The sequence below is a fragment of the Tribolium madens genome, unplaced genomic scaffold (genome assembly GCF_015345945.1).
Source record: "Tribolium madens isolate multiple individuals breed KSU strain unplaced genomic scaffold, Tmad_KSU_1.1 Scaffold_71;HRSCAF=194;Tcas5.2_LG6, whole genome shotgun sequence".
In the NCBI taxonomy this organism is placed as follows: Eukaryota; Metazoa; Arthropoda; class Insecta; order Coleoptera; family Tenebrionidae; genus Tribolium; species Tribolium madens.
This window is the reverse complement of record NW_025401041.1, coordinates 5,217,685-5,237,079: the sequence shown is the minus strand read 5'-3', so window position 1 is coordinate 5,237,079 and position 19,395 is coordinate 5,217,685. Positions and strand designations below refer to the sequence as shown.

At 35.7% G+C, this 19,395-nt stretch overlaps 1 protein-coding gene across 8 annotated transcripts; it reads left to right on the top strand.

The window, feature by feature from the left end:
- The first annotated feature begins 1,150 nt into the window (after positions 1 to 1,150).
- On the top strand, positions 1,151 to 18,839 carry LOC123008897 (RIMS-binding protein 2). Of its 8 annotated transcripts, none has more exons than XM_044404956.1 (14): positions 1,151 to 1,231; positions 2,833 to 3,003; positions 3,058 to 3,170; positions 3,431 to 4,087; positions 6,296 to 6,533; positions 11,226 to 11,548; positions 13,429 to 13,643; positions 13,703 to 14,470; positions 14,514 to 14,601; positions 14,776 to 14,973; positions 15,317 to 15,732; positions 15,816 to 16,089; positions 17,078 to 17,163; positions 17,907 to 18,839. In XM_044404956.1, exons 2-14 carry the CDS (start codon positions 2,837 to 2,839, stop codon positions 18,270 to 18,272), a joined length of 3,909 nt encoding a protein of 1,302 aa, XP_044260891.1. In that variant the 5' UTR covers positions 1,151 to 1,231; positions 2,833 to 2,836; the 3' UTR covers positions 18,273 to 18,839. The 8 variants fall into 8 exon arrangements, with proteins under 8 accessions (XP_044260891.1, XP_044260890.1, XP_044260887.1 ...); XM_044404955.1 differs by having other exon boundaries at positions 3,058 to 3,257; positions 11,226 to 11,539; positions 13,453 to 13,643; XM_044404952.1 differs by having other exon boundaries at positions 3,058 to 3,257; positions 11,226 to 11,539.
- The last annotated feature ends 556 nt before the right edge of the window (positions 18,840 to 19,395 follow it).

Sequence of the window (19,395 nt, the reverse complement as noted above, 5' to 3'; positions counted from 1 at the left end):
GTATTGTTGAGGCATTTCTACTCGCGCATTTTTGTTTTCCGGTCACGTGGTCGAGCATCTCATTCATTCCATTTCGAAGCAGGTCATCGTATTTCAATTGTTTGCAGCAAAAAAAAAAGAAAATCGTCCCCATTGCGATTATTGATTTGTAAAATATGGGGACGATCCTACATGAAAGGTGCCTTAAATATAAAATTTGTGTTTTTTCATCACGTGCGACGCAATCTTTGGCACCTGAAACATTCTCTCAAAAATAATGATTACGGTTAAAATTTGTTTTTTTTTTTTTTTGTATAAGATCAAAATTATTTAAATTTTTCATAGATTAAGTGATTAAATATTAAAAGCTGTGCAGTATATTTTTCAATAGTTGGTTTTTTCATGTCAACTGATTGGTTAAAAAATCTGTAGAGCTGTGAATATTTTCAGTGCACCATGTTGGTGCAGAAAAACAAGTATTGTCAAAAAAAGCAGAAAAAATATAATTGCAGTTAACAGTTGTATGATTTTTTTCGCAAATAAAGTCACTTTGGTTTTATTTGTATTTGACTGTTTTATTCTCACCCTACAGCAGTTTCAAATAAAAAATTGAATATGAATGAAAGAAAACTGTAAAAAAAAAAGCTTACAGTGATCTGTAATTCATATTTACAAGACAAGATAAGAGATAGCGCAAGCACAAGTATTGCAAAAAAAATAAATTTTAAAACATTCTATATAATATTTTATTTGCATTTATTTATTTCGAGTTTTTACTAATTTTTTTGATTATTTAAATAATTTTAGACCAAATCTAGCAAAAAACAAATTATAGTGACCTGTAATTTGTTATTTACGATATACGTCCGCAGATGGCGCATTTTAAAAATTTAAAATCTTGAAACTACAATTTTTTGTGCATTCATTTACCTGTATTCTGAATTTTATTAAAAAATATGTGTTAAAAAAAGTTTCCCCATTACTAAAGTAATGATATATAGGGCGTGCAAAAGTTCAGTTCCAAACCCATCGAATTTTTTTGAAATTTTGCCAAAAGTGTTAGATTTCTTGCCGGCTCGGTCGTGAGATGCCGCCGCCCCCGGCGTGACGTCACGCCGTTCCGGTCCCCCGAAATCAATTTCAAGACGCGCGCAGATTGATTCAATAGTGACCTATATAGTGATGCCGCCATTTGTAGCTAGTTCAGTGTCTCCGTCCTTAAATTTTCACTAAAAACATCTAAAAAATCGGGGTAAGTCCTAGACTCAATTCTTTAGTTCCAAAGCCCCCACGAAAACCCCCTCGTGTTCGGCCCTCGTTCACCGGACTCGCGCTAATTTCGCATTGGAATTTTCCGAAAATTGCAAAACCGGGGGGATTTCCCGGATTTAGCCCTTTTTGGGCAAGCGGCAGGGTGGGAAATGCGAGTGGTGGGCGAGAGAGCGCCTTTTGGAAATTCCTCCAGAACGCATAAATAATTTTAAAATCGATACGAATCGCGTGACAAGTAATTATGTGAAATTTTGTGTATGGTTAGTTCGAAGGGAGCAATTATGGTTTAAATGTGTGTAAAGGGTGGGTCGATTTTTTCGACTTATTTATATTCCAGTGGCGTCCGTGCACTCTCATGAATCCACCAGATTTTTGCATCATTTTCTCGTAATGTTATCAGCGATGGGCTTTAAAGTGATTTGTTATTACAGAATCGATACATGTGTTACAGCAATTTAAGAGTGATAAAGAGTTATCTATTAGATTAGGGCTTGAGAGGCTTAACAGATTCGTACAGCTGTTTCCACATTTTTTCCAAATTTTATTTCATTATTTTGAGTCGTATTAAAAAAATCAAAAACTTTTTTAAAGGTTTGAGTCCTGGCTCAAGTTGTCAAAAAATAAATTCCCCTAGTTTTGATTCATGAAAGATTTACTGACAAATCTAGGAGTCGGTCTTAAAATCCCCCATTTTTTTACTACTTTTAGGTAATAAAATATCTATGACAAGTAAAAAACTTAACTATCGTTTCATCATGTTGGTAGCAATAAATCGATCGGGTTTTGTTTAAAATTTGTTTATTTTTCATTTGTTTCTACACTATTCAACTTGACTGTTTTTAATATATCAAGCTTCAATTTATATTTTTTTTAGAAATTAATTTTATTTATTATTGTTTGTATGAAAGTGTACAGCGTGTGGCAGGTTAAATGGCGTAAGGTACAGTGCGCGACATAAATAAAGTCACCCATTTGATCTGTCAAATTTTATTCTAAAGCTTGTATATTGACAATGGTCTCTCATGACGTCATTCATTGAAAAAAAAACTTGCTTCACTCGTCTGTAATCCGGTTATTTTTTTATTTTGTTATTCTCTCAAAATTTTGTTGTTTTTTATTATTTGTTGTACGTTGTATTGTTGAGGCATTTCTACTCGCGCATTTTTGTTTTCCGGTCACGTGGTCGAGCATCTCATTCATTCCATTTCGAAGCAGGTCATCGTATTTCCATTGTTTGCTGCAAAAAAAAAAAAGAAAATTGTCTCCATTGCGATTATTGATTTGTAAAATATGGGGACGATCCTACATGAAAGGTGCCTTAAATATAAAATTTGTGTTTTTTCAAATTATTTAAATTATTTAAATAAAAAAAATCAAAAACTTTGTTTAAAGGTTTGAGTCCTGGCTCAAGTTGTCAAAAAATAAATTCCCCTAGTTTTGATTCACTGACAAATCTAGGATTTTTTCCTTTTGGATGACTAAAATTATGGATTTTTGGCTTTTAGCCAATTTTATACCATTGGAAGTCCAAATTTGTGTGCGAGGCGAAGGCGAGTGCGTTCAGTGTTTGCGTTGTTAAAGGTGTATGGATCTGGAAATGCAGCTGCGGGCCGCCGAGGCCCGAAGGTCTGAGCTGGAGCGTCAGCACGGCGAAGCCTTGGCTGCGTTGCGTGGCTGCGGAGCAGAAACGCTCGAAGCCCGCCAATCTAGAGTTAGAGAATTAGAAAAGAAAGTAGCTCTAGAAACGGTCAGGTATACGAATCGTCGTCCGCTATACGGGTCACGTGTTCATGACTCCTCCCCTAGGTGCGAAGAACTGCAATTAGAATTGGCAGCATCACAAAGAGGCAGGACGGTGGGCGGGAGTAGTGGTAGTGGGGGTCCACTATCCACCGCTGGCCAAAATTGGCCAAATAAAGGTACTGAAATAGAAAGAATTATGGCTAAAATAGAGCAAGATAATCGAATATTAGCTGAGTTAGACCATAGTCGATCCACAACGCTGGGTAAGTCCAAGTAGATGTTTTTTTGTTTTCTTGTTATAATTGGGTCACGTGACTGCTGCAGTCCGTTTAAAAAGCGCACGCAGGTACGATTTTTATGCGAACTGTAGGAGCAGTAGCATGCATTTATGCCACGCCCATTAGTGTGGAGTGTCCAATCGTTTGGTTTGTTTCAGGAGGCGGTCTGGCGACTAGCGCCAGTAGCCACGCCTTGGGCGAATGCAGCCCGCCTATTTCGCCCATCACCATGTCCCACACCACGCCCAGTATATACCCCACCACTTCCCTCGGTCACAACTCCTACCAACCAGGTACGACCAACATCTCTCCTTATATCTCCTCCAATCCGGTGAATTTTAACCCCACCTCACAATATCACACCTACACCAACAAGCCCATGATGGGTACTAGCATGACTCATCACGGTATGGGTTCCACACTAGGACAAACTTCAGTACTAGGAGGTACTCTCGGTCATCAGAATTTGACCACTTCGATGGGTCCCAACGTCATGGGTACCTCATTGGTATCCACAGGGTTGGGTACTTCGATAGTACCATCAAATTATGCGACGAGTACCATCTCGAATACTACGTTTACTAATCCTTTGGTCTCCAATAATCCCACGGCATTGCCCACTTCTTTCAATAATCCAACGTTTAACAATTCGGCTACGAATACCTTAACGCAGTTTAGTCTACCCTACAATCCGGTTACAACCACATATAGTAATAATGTCACGTTTTCGAATCCATTGAGTTCGCAGTTTAACAGTTTGGCCTTGACTGGACCCATGGCGATCAAACTGAAGCCGCTGGATGAGGTCGATCTAGGTGAGTCCAAACACAAGTCCAAATTTTCTCTGTACTCAAATGAAATGTTCAAAATGATGGGCAAAAAGGCTAAATATCGTACTTTGTCAAATAATCTGGAGAGGAGACGTCCTTAAATTTGTGTCACAAAAACTTAAAAATTTAGTACACGAAAGTAGTCCAAAATTCAAAGACCGAAGTTTTCTTTAGAAACGCTTGAATCTAATAATTTAAATATTTGTTTTGTAAGTACTCATTTTGAACACTTCCGCTATGTTGAGAAGTCCCAATCTTATAAAATTATAAGAAGTACTTATTAGTACTATTACTATTTGTTATGTTTTATAGAAAGTACTATTGGGAAAACTTCTTTTTTGAAACTTGTGTTACCTATCAAAAATTAATCGAATTTTTGAGTACAAATAGTATACCTACACAAAGTATTGTAATCCAAGATTTTAAATCTTAATTGTTATTGTTGATAAGTCCAAAAATCTATCTATTTTTTATATGTACTCAATTATGAACTTAGTCATTTTTTTGTACTTTGAATTCTATTTGTTTACACAAAATCTTGTGAAACAAGTCCAAACAACTTGATCAAACCAAATTTTTGACCAAATTTTATATACAGGCTATCCCAGCGAGGTAAAAAAGTCCATTGATAGATACTACATAGTATAGTACATAGATACTAAATAGTTAATTGATAGATACTAATGTAGTCCATCGCCTAAAATTATTTTCAACCATACAGCGTGTCTCAAAAATAAGTGACAATGCAACTTGTGTTTTTTTAAATGAAACACCATATATTTCTTAGCGTTTTTGGATGTAGATTTTTAAGACAATGTTTTTAAGCTAAACTTTTACTGGTCGATTTTGCTTAGTTTTAAAAATAAGACGGTTTTTTGACGAAAACATGCACTTTAAAAAAAATTATTACACAAAAACTAAGACATCTAGAATAATTTTTTCTTACTACCGCAAAGAAGAAGGTACAAGCTATAAGGTAGTAACATTTTTTTAGTGTGTTGCATTTGCAAAGATAAAAAAATGAAGGCGTTTGTTAAAAGTTCAAAAACTTAAAAAAATTTAATGGAACACCCTATTTATTATTTTTGCATTTAAAAGATTATTAAATTGTCTTTCTAAAATTATTTACTTTTAGGTGATTATAATCAATAACTAAAAAGATATTTAACGTTAAACATTAAAAAAATAATTACTATTGTTTCAGTAGCCAAAAAGTACACAGTTCCACAAGAGATTGAAGAAATATCACTTAATAATCACATTTGTGTTAAACTGAATCCATTTTTTTTATTTTTTACATTAGAATAATTTAAATTTTAGTATTTATAACGACTTTTACAATCTCTGGATAAATCCGTGATCCGTGGTGGAATTACTAGCCATAGTATCAACAATTCTCAAATATTGATAGGCATGGTTGCTACAATTAATATTGAATGTTAAATATCTTTTTATTTATTAATTCTAGACATTAAAAGTTTATTTTTTAAGATAGACAATTTATCAATCTATTAAATTCAAACATGAAAAATAGAGTGTTCCATTTCAATTTTTTAAGTTATTTAACTTTTAACAATCTTCTTAATTTATTAATCTTTACAAATACAAAACACTAAAGAATTGCTACAGCTTTAAATTCTGTACTTTCTTCTTTGCAGAACTAAGAAAAAAATTGTTCTAACTGTCTTAGTTTTTGTGTAATAATTTTTTTAAAAGTGCATGTTTTCGTCAAAAAAAACGTCGTATTTCTAAAACTAAGCGAAATCGACTAATAAAAGTTTAGCGTAAAAACATTGTTTTAAAAGGCTACATCCAAAAATACCAAGAAACATGCGGTGTTTCATTTAAACTTATTTTTGGGACATGCTGTATGATTGAAAATAATTTTAGGTGATGCACTAGATTAGTAGCCATCAATCTCCTATACATTTTTTTTTTAATTTTACCATTTAAAGGTAAAATGGACTTTTTTAACTCGCTGGAACACCCCACATAGTCAACAAGTCCAAATTGTGTACAATTTTTTTAATCAACCTTGAAAATTTTCCGTCTAGACATCACCCCTTAAACATTCACGCATCACGTCTTGTAGTTATCGATTTGGCCTCGCGCAAAACCGATAACAACCCTCAACCGGAAGTCCTTATCACACATTCTCAAATTTTTTATCATCGAAATGATGATTTTTTCCAGGAACACGACGTGTCGCAACCCCCGTCACCCCTCATCCCCCCACGTGGGGTTTAGGAACGACGACACTGAGCGGAATCACCGACACAAGAACGAGAATGTTGACAGATGGAATCGATTCGGATTGGAGCGGATTGCACACGGCGGAGAGGAACTACCTCAACGGCCATAACCAAAGCGAAGGACAAGTTGACATGCTGGACATCCCCGGAAAGGGACGCTGTTCGGTGTATATTGCCAGGTAAGGGACATCATTCAGTGTTGCCAACGTCATTTCAAAAGCGCAGCTCATTGAGACATCAATCAATTTATCGGATTTTACTTTGAGTGACCAACTAGAAAAATTTGCCTTTGTAAGTTGTTGTCTCGTCTCTTTCATTAATTTGCTTGTTATTTTCAGTTATAAATAGATTTTAATCAGTGGTGTAGGAGGGCTAATAGCTGTTAGTAACTTTGAAATGGGTGGAAATTGAGATTGTTTGACAGTTTTGTAATCGAATTAAAAGACAGTTAAATTATTCGTTTGGACGATTAATTATTGTCGTATCAACAAGAAATTACTGCCTAGGATTTAGGGATATTCGTGAATAGGTTGCCTGGTCCCTTTAGTCATACAATGGAAATAAAGTAAACAAACAGAATTTCACCATCCATGAGTTTCTCTTATTTCAGAGATTCAGATTTTAGCTCAGTAGAAAGAAAAGTTCATTTTTCTCTTGATTTTGGATTTTGAATAATTTTTTGACAATAATGTCACTTTGACAAATGAGTTTTCGCAAGTTAAATAAAAAAAGTGTGGGAAAAACATAATTTTGATAAATAGCAACTCAAAAAAATAGCTTTAAGATAAAAAACAAAGTCATTTTTAACAAAAACTATCATTATTTATTAATAAATTAAAAAAAAAATGTATCTTTCATTTTACGCCAAAACTGCAAAGGAGAAACATTTTTCGCTTCACCTGAAACGAGCAAAATCAAGAGAAAAATGACTTTTTTTTGGTTCATTATTAGTCATTCTGCTCAGATAAACCAGGTGCTTATACCAACCCAGTTCCAGAAAATTTTGAAAAACAAGGTTTAGTGGTGGGTTTTGCTAAATTTTAGGGTGGTGGTAGGGACTTATATATTGAAAACGTACAATTTTATAACTTGTTTACTTTTTGACTCTTTGCAGTTTGCTAGTGGCTCTCTTCCACCGCAGTGCTTTGAAATTTTCTTATCACTTGTTGTTGAAAACGTTGTATTGAAATTATGGGTAATAATTCTAAACAATTTCTTTCAAAAAAAAAAGACAGATTCGAAAATGATGCGTAATTATTGGAAAAAACAACGAAAAGGTTCTAAAACTGATCTTCCAAGTAAATCAAGTCTTGCAGAATGTAGTTTTCAGTCAATTGAATCGAATTCCGATGACGATGAAGTGTTTATTATTGACAAAGAAACTAGTCAAGAACAAAATTTTGTTCCAAGTGGTCGAAGGATTGTTGACATAGGGCATTTATTTTTGGCATTAAAAAACATAAAACATAACATTTTTTCTTGTAGTTTTTTGAACATTAACATCATTCTAGAAACACATTTGTGGTTTAAAGTGTTTTTAAATACAAATGTAGTATTCTTGCGCAACAATTACTTGAAATTTATTTCAGCTATAAAATACAGAAAAAACGAAAGCTGTACAATTCATCAAAAAACAGAAAACTTAAAAATGATATTTTAAATGGACCCGCACATATTTTTGGTGATCATTCAAATTGGACTTCGTATTTCTGTAAAACAGTTGGTCTAATAATAAATGCAGTTGCATATTCTGATTTTTTAAATAGTTCTTTGTTTGAATTGTTCATGCGGGCATTAAAAAGAGTTGCAAATTTATCTTCAAGTCTTTTTTTGTACGATGTCGATAATAATTCCACAGAAACCCAAGCTGCGAAATTAAATAAAAGAAAAATTCGTATTTAAAGTGCAGATTCCGATTATGGTGCGACTGATGGATGACATAATAGATATGCCAATGGAAACATATGAAAAAATAAAAAGTGAGTTTTTGAATGATTTGGCTGCTTGCGATATTTTAAAAATCCCTATTGAAACAATTGGTTGACGTAATAATGAGCWGTGGGATAAAGAAAGAAATAACAGATTAACAGCTAGTAATTTTGGAAGAATTATAAATATGAAATGTAAAACCAATACAGCAAATACTGTAAAAAATGTCTTATATAGTGGGTGTGTCTAAATTTCAAAAATTGCCTGAACCTCTACAATGGGGTATTGATAATGAAGAAAAAGCAAAGGAAAAGTTTGAGCAAATCACAGGTTTCAAGGTGGACTCATGCGGCTTTTTTGTTGATGAAGAAAAAACATTTTTAGGTGCAACACCAAATGGATTAGTCGGTTCAAATACTATTGTTGAAATTAAATGACCATTTATTTTAACTTTTTGAAATACACATAACACAATAACAATAAACATAATATGTGTCTCACCACAAATACCTAGAATCATTTTTAAAACAAAATTAGTTTGGCTAATTAGAGCTGTCCGTAAAGACCAACCCATATAATAATTCCTAAACGAAAACCGCCCTCAGTGAAATTAATATAAATATTATATTTTAATTTGTTATTTTTTAGGTTTAGGTATTGGGCTTAGTGCCTTTATATTAAACCTATCTATTATTTTAATTTATTTTTAAATAGACGAATAATTAAAAAAATGAAGTTTTGGAATGAACTAACAATTCTCTTCTTGAGGGGTGCAGATGCATATCTTTGCTTTGAACAAACGCAATAAAACGATCATGTTGTGGGTTACACCCTGGGGTGCGGTCGTATATCTTACAGCAGGTACCGGACCTTATGAAATGATTGTGTATTATTGGTTGCCTACTTTCAATTTAATTTTTGCTTTATATCAAATAATCAAGAACAGTTATCAAATTCGCATTATATCAGGGCACTCTATTTTTAAATTACCTATAAAATTGTTTTTTTTTTTAATTCAATACGGTATACCGTTATCAAAAAATCTTAATAATTAAAATTTTCACATTTTATTCAATAAAAAAATATCTATTAAATTATTTAAAGCGGGAATATTTCTCTGGTCTCCATTTACCTTTAAAGAAACACTACAAACATCAAGTAACTTTTCAAGTCTAAATTTGCGGCTAAAAACAATGAAATAAATTTACATGTAATAGGTATACGCCAGCTTTCAGGGGGTCTGGAGCCTTTTAAGTCACCTGTCAGCAAAGGACAAGAATATAAGGCCTGGAAGCAATGATGCCAGATGAGATTAAGTGCTAGTCCCTAGATTGTAGCTTCTAAATTCCCTAGAATTCCCTAAACTACTTAAAAAATTAAAAAGATACTATTTCAGAGGCCAAACAACAAAAAATCAATAAATAATATAACAATAAATTAAAATAAATTTTACTAAAGAAATAAAAAAATTAAATGCAAGTCAATTAAAACAAATTCAAATAAACGTGTATATTTAGATACCTACTTAATTTTCATTTATACTTATAAATTATGGAATTTTATTAATTTTAATTGTTCGTCTAAAACATTAAATGAACTGCAATAATTAGTAAACTTGGCAACGCGAAAAACGCAAACGGCTTTTAGTGCACTTCCTATCTTGTTGTTTTTTTGTCTTTACACATGTAACTACAGAAAATACATTTTTGGTTTCCGCGTTACTATGTTCTAAACTCATATACAAATGCGCTCACTTGGCGAAGTTACAATATTCACAATAAAAATTTTTGAAACTGTGCCAGCAGTGTGAAAAAAATTGAGATTTTTACTAAAAATGTAAAAAATCCCTATATTATTAAGAAAAATTTTGTTAGGAAAATCCTTAGAACTAGAGAAAAATTCCCTAATCTGGCATCACTGCGTGGAAGGGGTAAGATTCCATGGCAAGGCACTGCAGATTTTAACTGGTAATAAAAGTAGGCAATGTTTTCTCTGTTGTATTAAAAGTTGCCTACCGCAAACATTTTTTTAAAATATGCACATAATTTTCTTGTTTTTTATTAATAATTACAATTGTAGTATGCTTAACAGTATTAATGTTTTTTTAAATAAAATTTTTTCACCGAATTAAGTGATTCAGTGACGACATTGCACATCGTGTGACAAAATTCCTTTTTTTATGAACTCTTGACTGCTTATTTGTACAAAGCACTATTTTACAGAGTTTTGTGTTTAAATGTGATTGTTTTATATCTTTTTATTTGTTTAATGACGTTTTTTTTTGAAAGTTTAATTCAAAATTTAATTTCAAACCTTTATTAAAAAAAACAACGCTACATTTACATTTTTTAGAGTTAAATATGTCACAAATTTATACTTTTTATATAAAGAAAAAGAATTCTGTGTTACACTGGATTCCAGTGACAAATTTAGTGCCAAAAAACGCCCCTTTTTTAGTACTATTTTGGTGCACAGGTGTATTGTTGATTGCATAATTTAGTACAAGTTGCAACTGTGGTGACGTCACAGACGAGACTGTACTGAAGCTAAACATACAGTGTTGCCAGTTGTGATACTATAGCACCAAATTGATACTAGATTTTTACTTGTAAACAAATAATAATTTATATTCTCAGTCAAATACACATTATGTGAATGTTGATATTTTTTATTTTGTTTTGGTACGACCTATCCACTCCATTTGATACCTGTCGTTTGCAACATTCTGACAACTCTGTAAACATACTTTGAAGTACACAAAAAGTGAGGTTACAACAGATTAACTTACAGAACATATTTTTTTTTATAACGATTTATTTTTTATAATGGATACAAAAAAAATAGTTAAATGAAAAAATACAAAACATTCGAGTGTGAATTGTACGTTATGATCTAGTAATTTTCCTAAAAGTTCAAAAAGTTATTCAAGATTTTTTTTGCAGATTCTCGTACGAGCCGGAGCCCGAGTCCGAGGAGGAGCTCAACATCCAAGCCGGAGACTACCTCCTGGTGTGGGGCGAGCCTGTGGGTCCCGGGGGTTACCTCGACGCTGAACTCCTCGACGGGCGTCGCGGTCTCGTCCCTTCCAACTTCGTGCAACGCCTCATCGGCGACGACCTCCTCGAGTTCCACCAGGCCGTTCTTAGCACCCTGCGAGAGGAGGAAATCAATCAGGAGAATTTCGCCGCTGATGTTCAACGTCTTAACGAAATGGCCGAAATGTCCGAAACGCAAGAAGACGATGGGGGCCCTGAAGGTGAGCAAGGTAGGCTTGGCATGGTATTTGGTTTAGGCGTTGGTTGGTTGGGCCCATAGAGCCAGAGGTAAATCTAGTCAGCTCGAAGTTAAATGCAATTTTTTTTTCCTAGAGTAGAAACAATAGAAACTAGAGGAACTAGGCTGAATAATGATTGCATTTAATCTAGTCGTCGAGGCTCGCGAATCATGTGATTTGGGGCCTCGATGGGGTAAAAGTTTAGTTTTTGACAGTTGGTTAAGTACAGGGTGACTGTAAATGATTGTGATTTTTTACCTTAAGTTGAAGTGAAATTTAAAATTTTAGTTTGGTAACACTGACTTTCAAATTCAAACGTCAAACTTTTACAGACAATTGTCTATACAACAAATTAGAAGGATTCCTAATAATTCAGTGTTGCCAATATATTTTATTGTCACAAGCATTAATACAAAGTCCTTATAAATGATTTTCATCTAACCAGTTGTGAATTTTCCATGTAAAATAAAAAATGCCGCTTTGCGAAAATAGGGGTACCTACCTACTTGCTTTAACTCAAAATTAAAAAATCGCTGTTTACTAACCGTCCACTTTGAAAATAGAATTCAATAATAAACTTGTTTTCTTACAAAGTATACATTATTATCAATTATTGTTGGAAATTAGTTGAAACAATAAAAGTTTTATTAACAATTTATTAATAATTAATAAGTGACACTAATGATAGAACTAGAGCTTTCAAAAAAGTAGAGCGGCACAAATAAAGTTATATGCAAAAAAAATCTAAAGCTGGGTAGATGAAAATCATTTATAATCACTCTGTAGTTACCCGGTAGAAGTTGGTTGGCTTGTGAGGGGGCTTAAAATACGAGTTAAAACTGTAGTTTGTGTTTTTCCTAGTTTTTCTGTTAGAATTGGGTTAGAGAATTAATTATTTTCTAATGAAAATCGTAAAAATATTCGTTTTTTTGCGTCAAAATTTTCCAATTTATTAATTTTGTAATGCAAAAAAAAATAGCAAAACTTGTTTTTTTCTAATAAACAACAAGGGAAACTCATTTTGTTTTTTTTTTTTCTAAATATTTCGATTTTTGTTTCCTGTTTGAAAAAAGAGAAAAAATGCAATATAAACCTCGTTTTATATTTTTTTAATAAAAATTTGCTACAACTTGTTGAAATACAGGGTGCGCCAGAACTCGCGTAGATATCAGGAACATGAAAAAAATGTTTAAGAAATTCTATCTGTCAAAAAATTTTGACATTTTTTTACAATTATTTAGTAAAAGGACAAAAATTTTGCCAATAAAAGCCACAAGTAACATTGAACAGAGTTACAATTTAGGATACAGCTTCCTTGTTTCCTCTTTTAATAGCCTATAGCAAAAAAACTTGTAAAATTATTTTTCCAACAGAAATAAATAGAGTCAAAGTGCAAACTTTAAACCCTCATAACTTCGAAATTTTTATAGATAATTTTTTTTTAACATTATGTCCCTGGTATCTTATCTTTCATTTTTCTCTGGGGCGCGGGTTTTGGCGCACCCTGTATTTGTTTTTTTCTTCCAATTTTTTAATTTTTTGGTTTTTCCCTCACGAGCCGCCACTGTAGTATTTCTCTGATATACTTTTTATAAATGGAATGACAGACTTTAGTTGTAGTTAAAATAGTTAAAATCTTAGTGCAATTCTAAAACTCGTAGGTTAGATGCATGTTTTGACAGCAAAAACGCACTATTCCTCTCTCTCTCTCTCTCCTGATCTCTCCTCAAACTTGCTCATCTTTGGTCCTCTTCTTCTCTCGATGTTTGTCTTCATCGTCGTCTTCTCCGTCACGAGCTGGCTAATTACCTTGAGGACTGGGTAACCCTTGCACAATTTAGCTTTTAGAACTGACACTGAATGATCTACAGCTGACCTATTCTTCTCCGTGTTAGTTCCGGCTCCACGTCAACTCACTCTCGAACGTCAACTCAACAAGAGCGTGTTGATCAGTTGGACGGCCCCTGACGTCGGCCCCGGCAACCACATCGAGAGTTACCACGTCTATGTCGACGGCGTCCTCAAGACCACCATCAAGGCCACGGAACGGACTCGGGCCCTTGTCGAGGGCGTCGAGAGCAATCGGGTAAAAAGTCCGTAAAGTAGCACTTTTCGGGACTCATATGTCAATTCATGTTTGCGCAGCCGCATCGCATCAGCGTCCGTTCTGTCACAACCAATCGACGCACGTCACGTGACGCCGCTTGTACGATGATAATTGGTCGAGATACCCACCAATTGGGTCCCAGCGCCGTCAGAGCGTCTAACATAACTTCAACTTCGGCTGTAATCAGTTGGTTACCAGCCAACTCGAACCATCAACACGTCGTTTGTGTCAATAATGTTGAAGTTCGAACTGTCAAACCGGGGGTTTACCGACATACCATCACCGGATTGGCCCCCAATACCCAATACCGGGTGACCGTACGGGCGAAACACCATCGCTCCGCCCAAAATGTGGCCAATTTAGCTGAGGATTTGCCAATGCCGGCGGCCGCCCATACCGACTTCCGGACGCTACCAAAGGGGCTGCCGGACCCCCCGAGTGATATTATGGTCGAGCCGGGGCCACAAGATGGCACTTTGTTGGTCACGTGGCATCCGATTCTTACCCCCCACCATCCAGGATCGACCATAACCGGATATGCTGTCTACGCCGATGGGAAAAAAGTGACAGATGTTGACAGCCCGACCGGTGACCACGCCCTAATTGATATCAGCAAATTGTTGGGCTTGAATCCGAAACACGTGACTGTGCGGACTAAAGCTCGGGATAGCCAATCGGCGGATTCCGTACCGACGGCTATACCAATGAGTGTGTTGCGGGGCGGAGTCAAGGCCCGACAACAGCCGCATTCGGCGGTTATGCCCGCCCACATTCGACAGCAGATGCCCAGGCAACAGCAAGGACAGGTCCGTATTCAATTTTTTAGGTTAAATAACTGTTTTTGTGCAGATTATAGAGCCAGATGAGAATTTGAGCGACAAGGAGATCTTCCCGAGTAGCAACTCGCATCGACAGCAATCGGGGATTCCCTCAATTGGTAAAAATTTTTCTTCTTTTCCCAAAATTAAAGTAGTGAGTGAAATTTTTTTCATTTTCAAAAAATCTTAATTGGCATGATGTATTAGAAGCTTTAATATAGAGTTGGCTAAGGTAGAATTGGTGTCAAATCCAAAAAAACTAATTCGCTTAGACGCTTATTTCTAAACAATAGCACAACGCTCCATTGCAGAAATAACAAAAGAATCGTACGAAGTTAATTTATCTGAAGACGAAATGTTGGATCGACGAAATCAAAGACAATATCATCAACAAAGACAGTTCAGACAAGGACAACAAACAAGAGAACAACAGCAACAACAACAACCGACACAACAGCAACAACAACAACAGCAACAGTATTACCAACAAGGTAAAAACTAAACAAAGAGTCGCCCATCTTGTGGCACACTAACGCACACATTACAAAAAACTGTAACGCAAAATATCACATAAGTATATCATCCCTTCAAAATAAATTAAATTACTAAAAAAATTGGCTAGTAGTAGTAAGAACTCGGCTTTGCCTCTGCTGACAGTTTCTCCAATTTTTATTTTATTGCAATAATTGAAAAGTGCTGAATTGTAATTTAATTTTATATTTGTACAATAACCACCCTGTATAAAAACACACACTTAAGGTAAGTTTGTAGGCGCATGACCAATAACACACATTTCTGGGTCAGCTCCGCCCCTGACTCCGCCCTTGCTTCCAGGCCAGTCCAATCCTCGTGGCGGAATGCAGAACATGCGTTCGGGTCAAATGCAAGGCGCGAGGGCGGGTCCAAACAACCCAAATCCGCCCAATCCGCAAAAGAGGGCGCGTTATTTCGTCGCATTGTTCGACTACGACCCCGCCACCATGTCCCCCAATCCGGACGCGTGTGACGAGGAACTCCCCTTTTCCGAAGGTGATACGATTAAAGTGTTTGGGGATAAGGACGCTGATGGGTTTTACTGGGGTGAGTGCAAGGGGAGGAAAGGTTATGTGCCCCATAATATGGTCATGGAGGTGGAGGGGAACCAGAATCGGGACCGATGGGGCGACATTTACGCCAACATGCCCGTCAAACGTATGGTTGCGTTGTACGACTACGACCCCCAGGAGTTGAGTCCGAATGTGGATGCCGAGGTGAGACACTTATAAATGTTGGGAGGGGTTATAGGCGGGGCTTGATACGAGCAAAAGCTCTACCCCAATGTTTGTCCCAACTGCAGGTGGAATTGAGCTTCACTACGGGACAAATCATCAACGTGTATGGGGAGATGGACGACGATGGGTTTTATATGGGGGAGATCGACGGGGTGAGGGGGCTAGTCCCGTCGAATTTCCTCACAGAGGCGCCGGAACAGTACGGTGTGGGACAGACATCGCAAACGGGGAGTGGCTCAATGGGGCGGGGCCAACGCGGCGGCAGAGGGATTGGACCGGGTGCGAGAGGACCGCCTCCACCGCCACGAGAAAACCAATTGAGGCAAAGGAATAAAGGTAAAAGTGCGACGGGACAAGAGGCCACGCCCTCAAATTTTATCATCACACACTTGCCCCCTTACATGTTTTCAGGTGGACAGAACAGAGAACACTAACCAAGCAACACTCCCCCTTTTTATATAACATACAGGGTGAGTCGGAGGATAACGGCCTTGTTACACAAAGTACGAATTTAGCGTTTCATTCAAGGCAAAAAATTAGTTTCGTACTTTGAATAATGGGGTCAGATCGGCACAACTGACTCACCCTGTATATCCCTTGAAATTGTCTTTTCGGTGTCAGCAAGCGTGTGATGTAACCTCGGTTTATTTCTTCGTTTAATTTTTTTTCTCGTAAGAAATAAACCGGAAGCTTTAACTGTTTTTCAATGTTCGGTTTGCACTAACGATGTATGCCAATCGCTAGCTCTATCTCTTTCTCTCTCAGCTGGTTTTTGACACAACAAGACTCGTCCTTATCCAATCAGAATGCATGATAAAAGAGTTGATTTTTGACGTATCTCATGTTTGACAATAAACTATATTTTTTCATATTAATGTGCATCAAAGTAGTCGTTGAAAGAGATCATTTTAAGGTGGCAACCATGCAAAAATTCAAACAATCATAACCTCAATCTTACCTAAAAATAAATATGTGTACCCCAGGTAGCAAGAAATAATTTAAATTAACAACGTAATTAACATAAAAGGTTTTTGTCGTTATTGATGTTTGTTCTGAATGACATTAATGACACTTTTTGTGTGAATTGGCCTTTAAATTAAAGCTGCATTTAGACTTCTACAACCTACTTGATACACATTAATATGAAAAAGAGTATATACACTTATCACTTTTAGTTGGTGATAACTGTACTAATTTATTTACCAACCAGAGAGAGATCGAGGAGACTTGTCAAACATGTTGTACAGATATCGACGAATTAAATGACGAGTCTTTTTGTGTTGTAAGGCAGCGTCTGACTGTACTGTGTGTTGTCTGTTGCTAGATGCCTGCCCTGTGTTACCCTCTCAGTTAGACAATGCTATCAACACTGCGACACCGAATACACAAGTCTTCACCGAGCACAATCAGGTATTTACGCCAATACTCGCTCTCTCTCTTTCTCTTTTATCAAATAGAATACAGCTATCTCTGTTTCCTTCAAAAAAGTGTGGTTATGTTACTGAGTGTTTTCTTTTTTTCCTCCTATTTTCGATGTTAGTGGCTAGAGGCATGACAACAAAATGACATATATACACAGTGTTCGATTTAATGTCGTTGATAAGCTTTCAATGTGTCAGACAGGGTGCATGAAGGAGAAATTCACGGTTTGTATGATTTTTAATCGCCGATTAACATACAGGGTGCCCTTAGTTATTTTTCACTATTTTATTTTTTTAATTGTGAAAAGAACTGTAACCTAAAAAAACAATAACAAATTAAGCGCTTTTTTGTTTGTCAAAAAATGTGTTTTCGGTAGTTTTTAGTGTCCAGTAGTGCCCAGCACCCAAAAATACATTTTTTTAAAGATTTGTCAACAAGAAATTACCACCTAGGATTTGAACTTTTAGGAAAATTACGTTTTTCATGTTGTTTGTAACTAGAATTTTCAGAAATAATTTTGAATGTCTATGGTTGGCTATCCCTTGTTGCTGACGGCTGACAGGTGACTTAACCTAAATTTTGACACTAGTTACAAAATCTTTTGTTTGTCACCAGAAACCAACCTAACCAAATTTATGGCAACCCATTCACGAATATCCCTAAATTTTAGGGAGTAATTTCTTGTTGATACGAAATAATTGTCGCGTTTTTGACCCGCGGTGCTTTTCTAGGGGAGGGGGAGAGGCATGAGGCTAGGTGGTAACCAGCAACAGCAACAACAGCCTCTCGTCCAACCCAACAGCACGTCATCGGGTCAATCTAGCGGCATTTTCGGTCAACAACAACAACAGCAACAACCGCAAGCGTTCAGCGGTCAACAACAGCCCTTCTCGGGGCAAAATCAATCGCGACTTCAACAGCACAAAGGTGTGCCGCAGGTGGTACCCAATGTGATGATGGGTCAACAACAACAGCAGCAACAACAACAAGGGCCCAATCTTATGCAGAAATTGAACGAGATTACGGCGCCCGGTGGTGATATTCTCTCCAAAGGGAAAGAACTCATTTTTATGAAGTTCGGACTCGGAGGGAAATAATATTGTTTGAAATTTGTGTTGGTTTTTATTGATTCTGTAGCTGTTTTTGGAACCGGGTTATTGCGTCATATCGACGCTCAAATGTTATAATATCGCTAAAGTGTTCAAATTGCGGAGCAGCTTATGTGATGTCGTTTCGATTTTACACTCATTTATTCATATCTTAAGATACAAATCTATGTAAGCTGCAAATAATCATTCAGTATTATCATATATTTAAAGTACGAAGTACAAAAGTGACCAATATCATTACTAGCTGTTACTGGATTATTATTCAATTGTTGAATTTGCTTGCTATTGTTGTTGATAAATACTTTACAACTTGGCAAACAACACCAAGTTTGGCAACGCGGCGATTCCTAGTCCTCGATCATCCTTTTCCCATGTGTCAACTACGCCACTGACTGGTGTGGCGTAGTTGGCTTGTTGCTAGGCAACTTGTATTGTTTTGGAAATTAAATCAGGGCCGTAACCAGAATTTTATTTCTTGTTGGTCCATGAAAATGAAATGAAAGAAGACGGATTAAAAAAAAATCTCTAAGCACACGTTTTTATTTTAAATTGAAATAAGAGATCCTAATTAAACAAAAAAATACAAATTAACTTACAAAAGTAACAAAAAATAATTTTAATACTTTTTATTGTTACAAATTTAAACAGGAGATGAATATTCATTTTTAAAACAAAAATTTTCTATGAACATATATCGAAAAATGCTACGCAAGGGGTGCGCTTTTAATAGGTTTTTTTCAATATTTCCAAAATCATTTTAGAAAAAAATTCAGATGATAACTTTTATACACCTAAACAAGTACAAAAATTAAATGTTAAAATTTTTAATTAGGGGCTTCCTAAACTAGATGGGATTAGGGTAAAAATTTACTCTAACTATTTTGCCTGTGGTTTCTTGCCACTTTCAGCAACAAAATTTCATAGTTTTTCATTAAAAAAAGGTCTTTTGGGTTTTTCCGATACAATTTACGGATTTTTAGTAAAAATCGGTTTAAAAATTTATATTACAGACCATAAACAGCATAAAAATTTAAAAAAATTACCGTTTAGGACGCCCCTGATTAAAAATTTTGTTATTTGGCATTTGTTTAGGTGTACATATAAAGGTACC

Coding starts and splice junctions, on each gene's coding strand:
- LOC123008897 (XM_044404950.1), top strand. CDS start 2,837: ATGGATCTGGAAATGCAGCTGCGGGCCGCCGAGGCCCGAAGGTCTGAG. Junction 3,258..3,430: donor TAGTCGATCCACAACGCTGG/GTAAGTCCAAGT, acceptor GGTTTGTTTCAG/GAGGCGGTCTGGCGACTAGC. Junction 11,549..13,428: donor GGGCCCTGAAGGTGAGCAAG/GTAGGCTTGGCA, acceptor AATGATCTACAG/CTGACCTATTCTTCTCCGTG.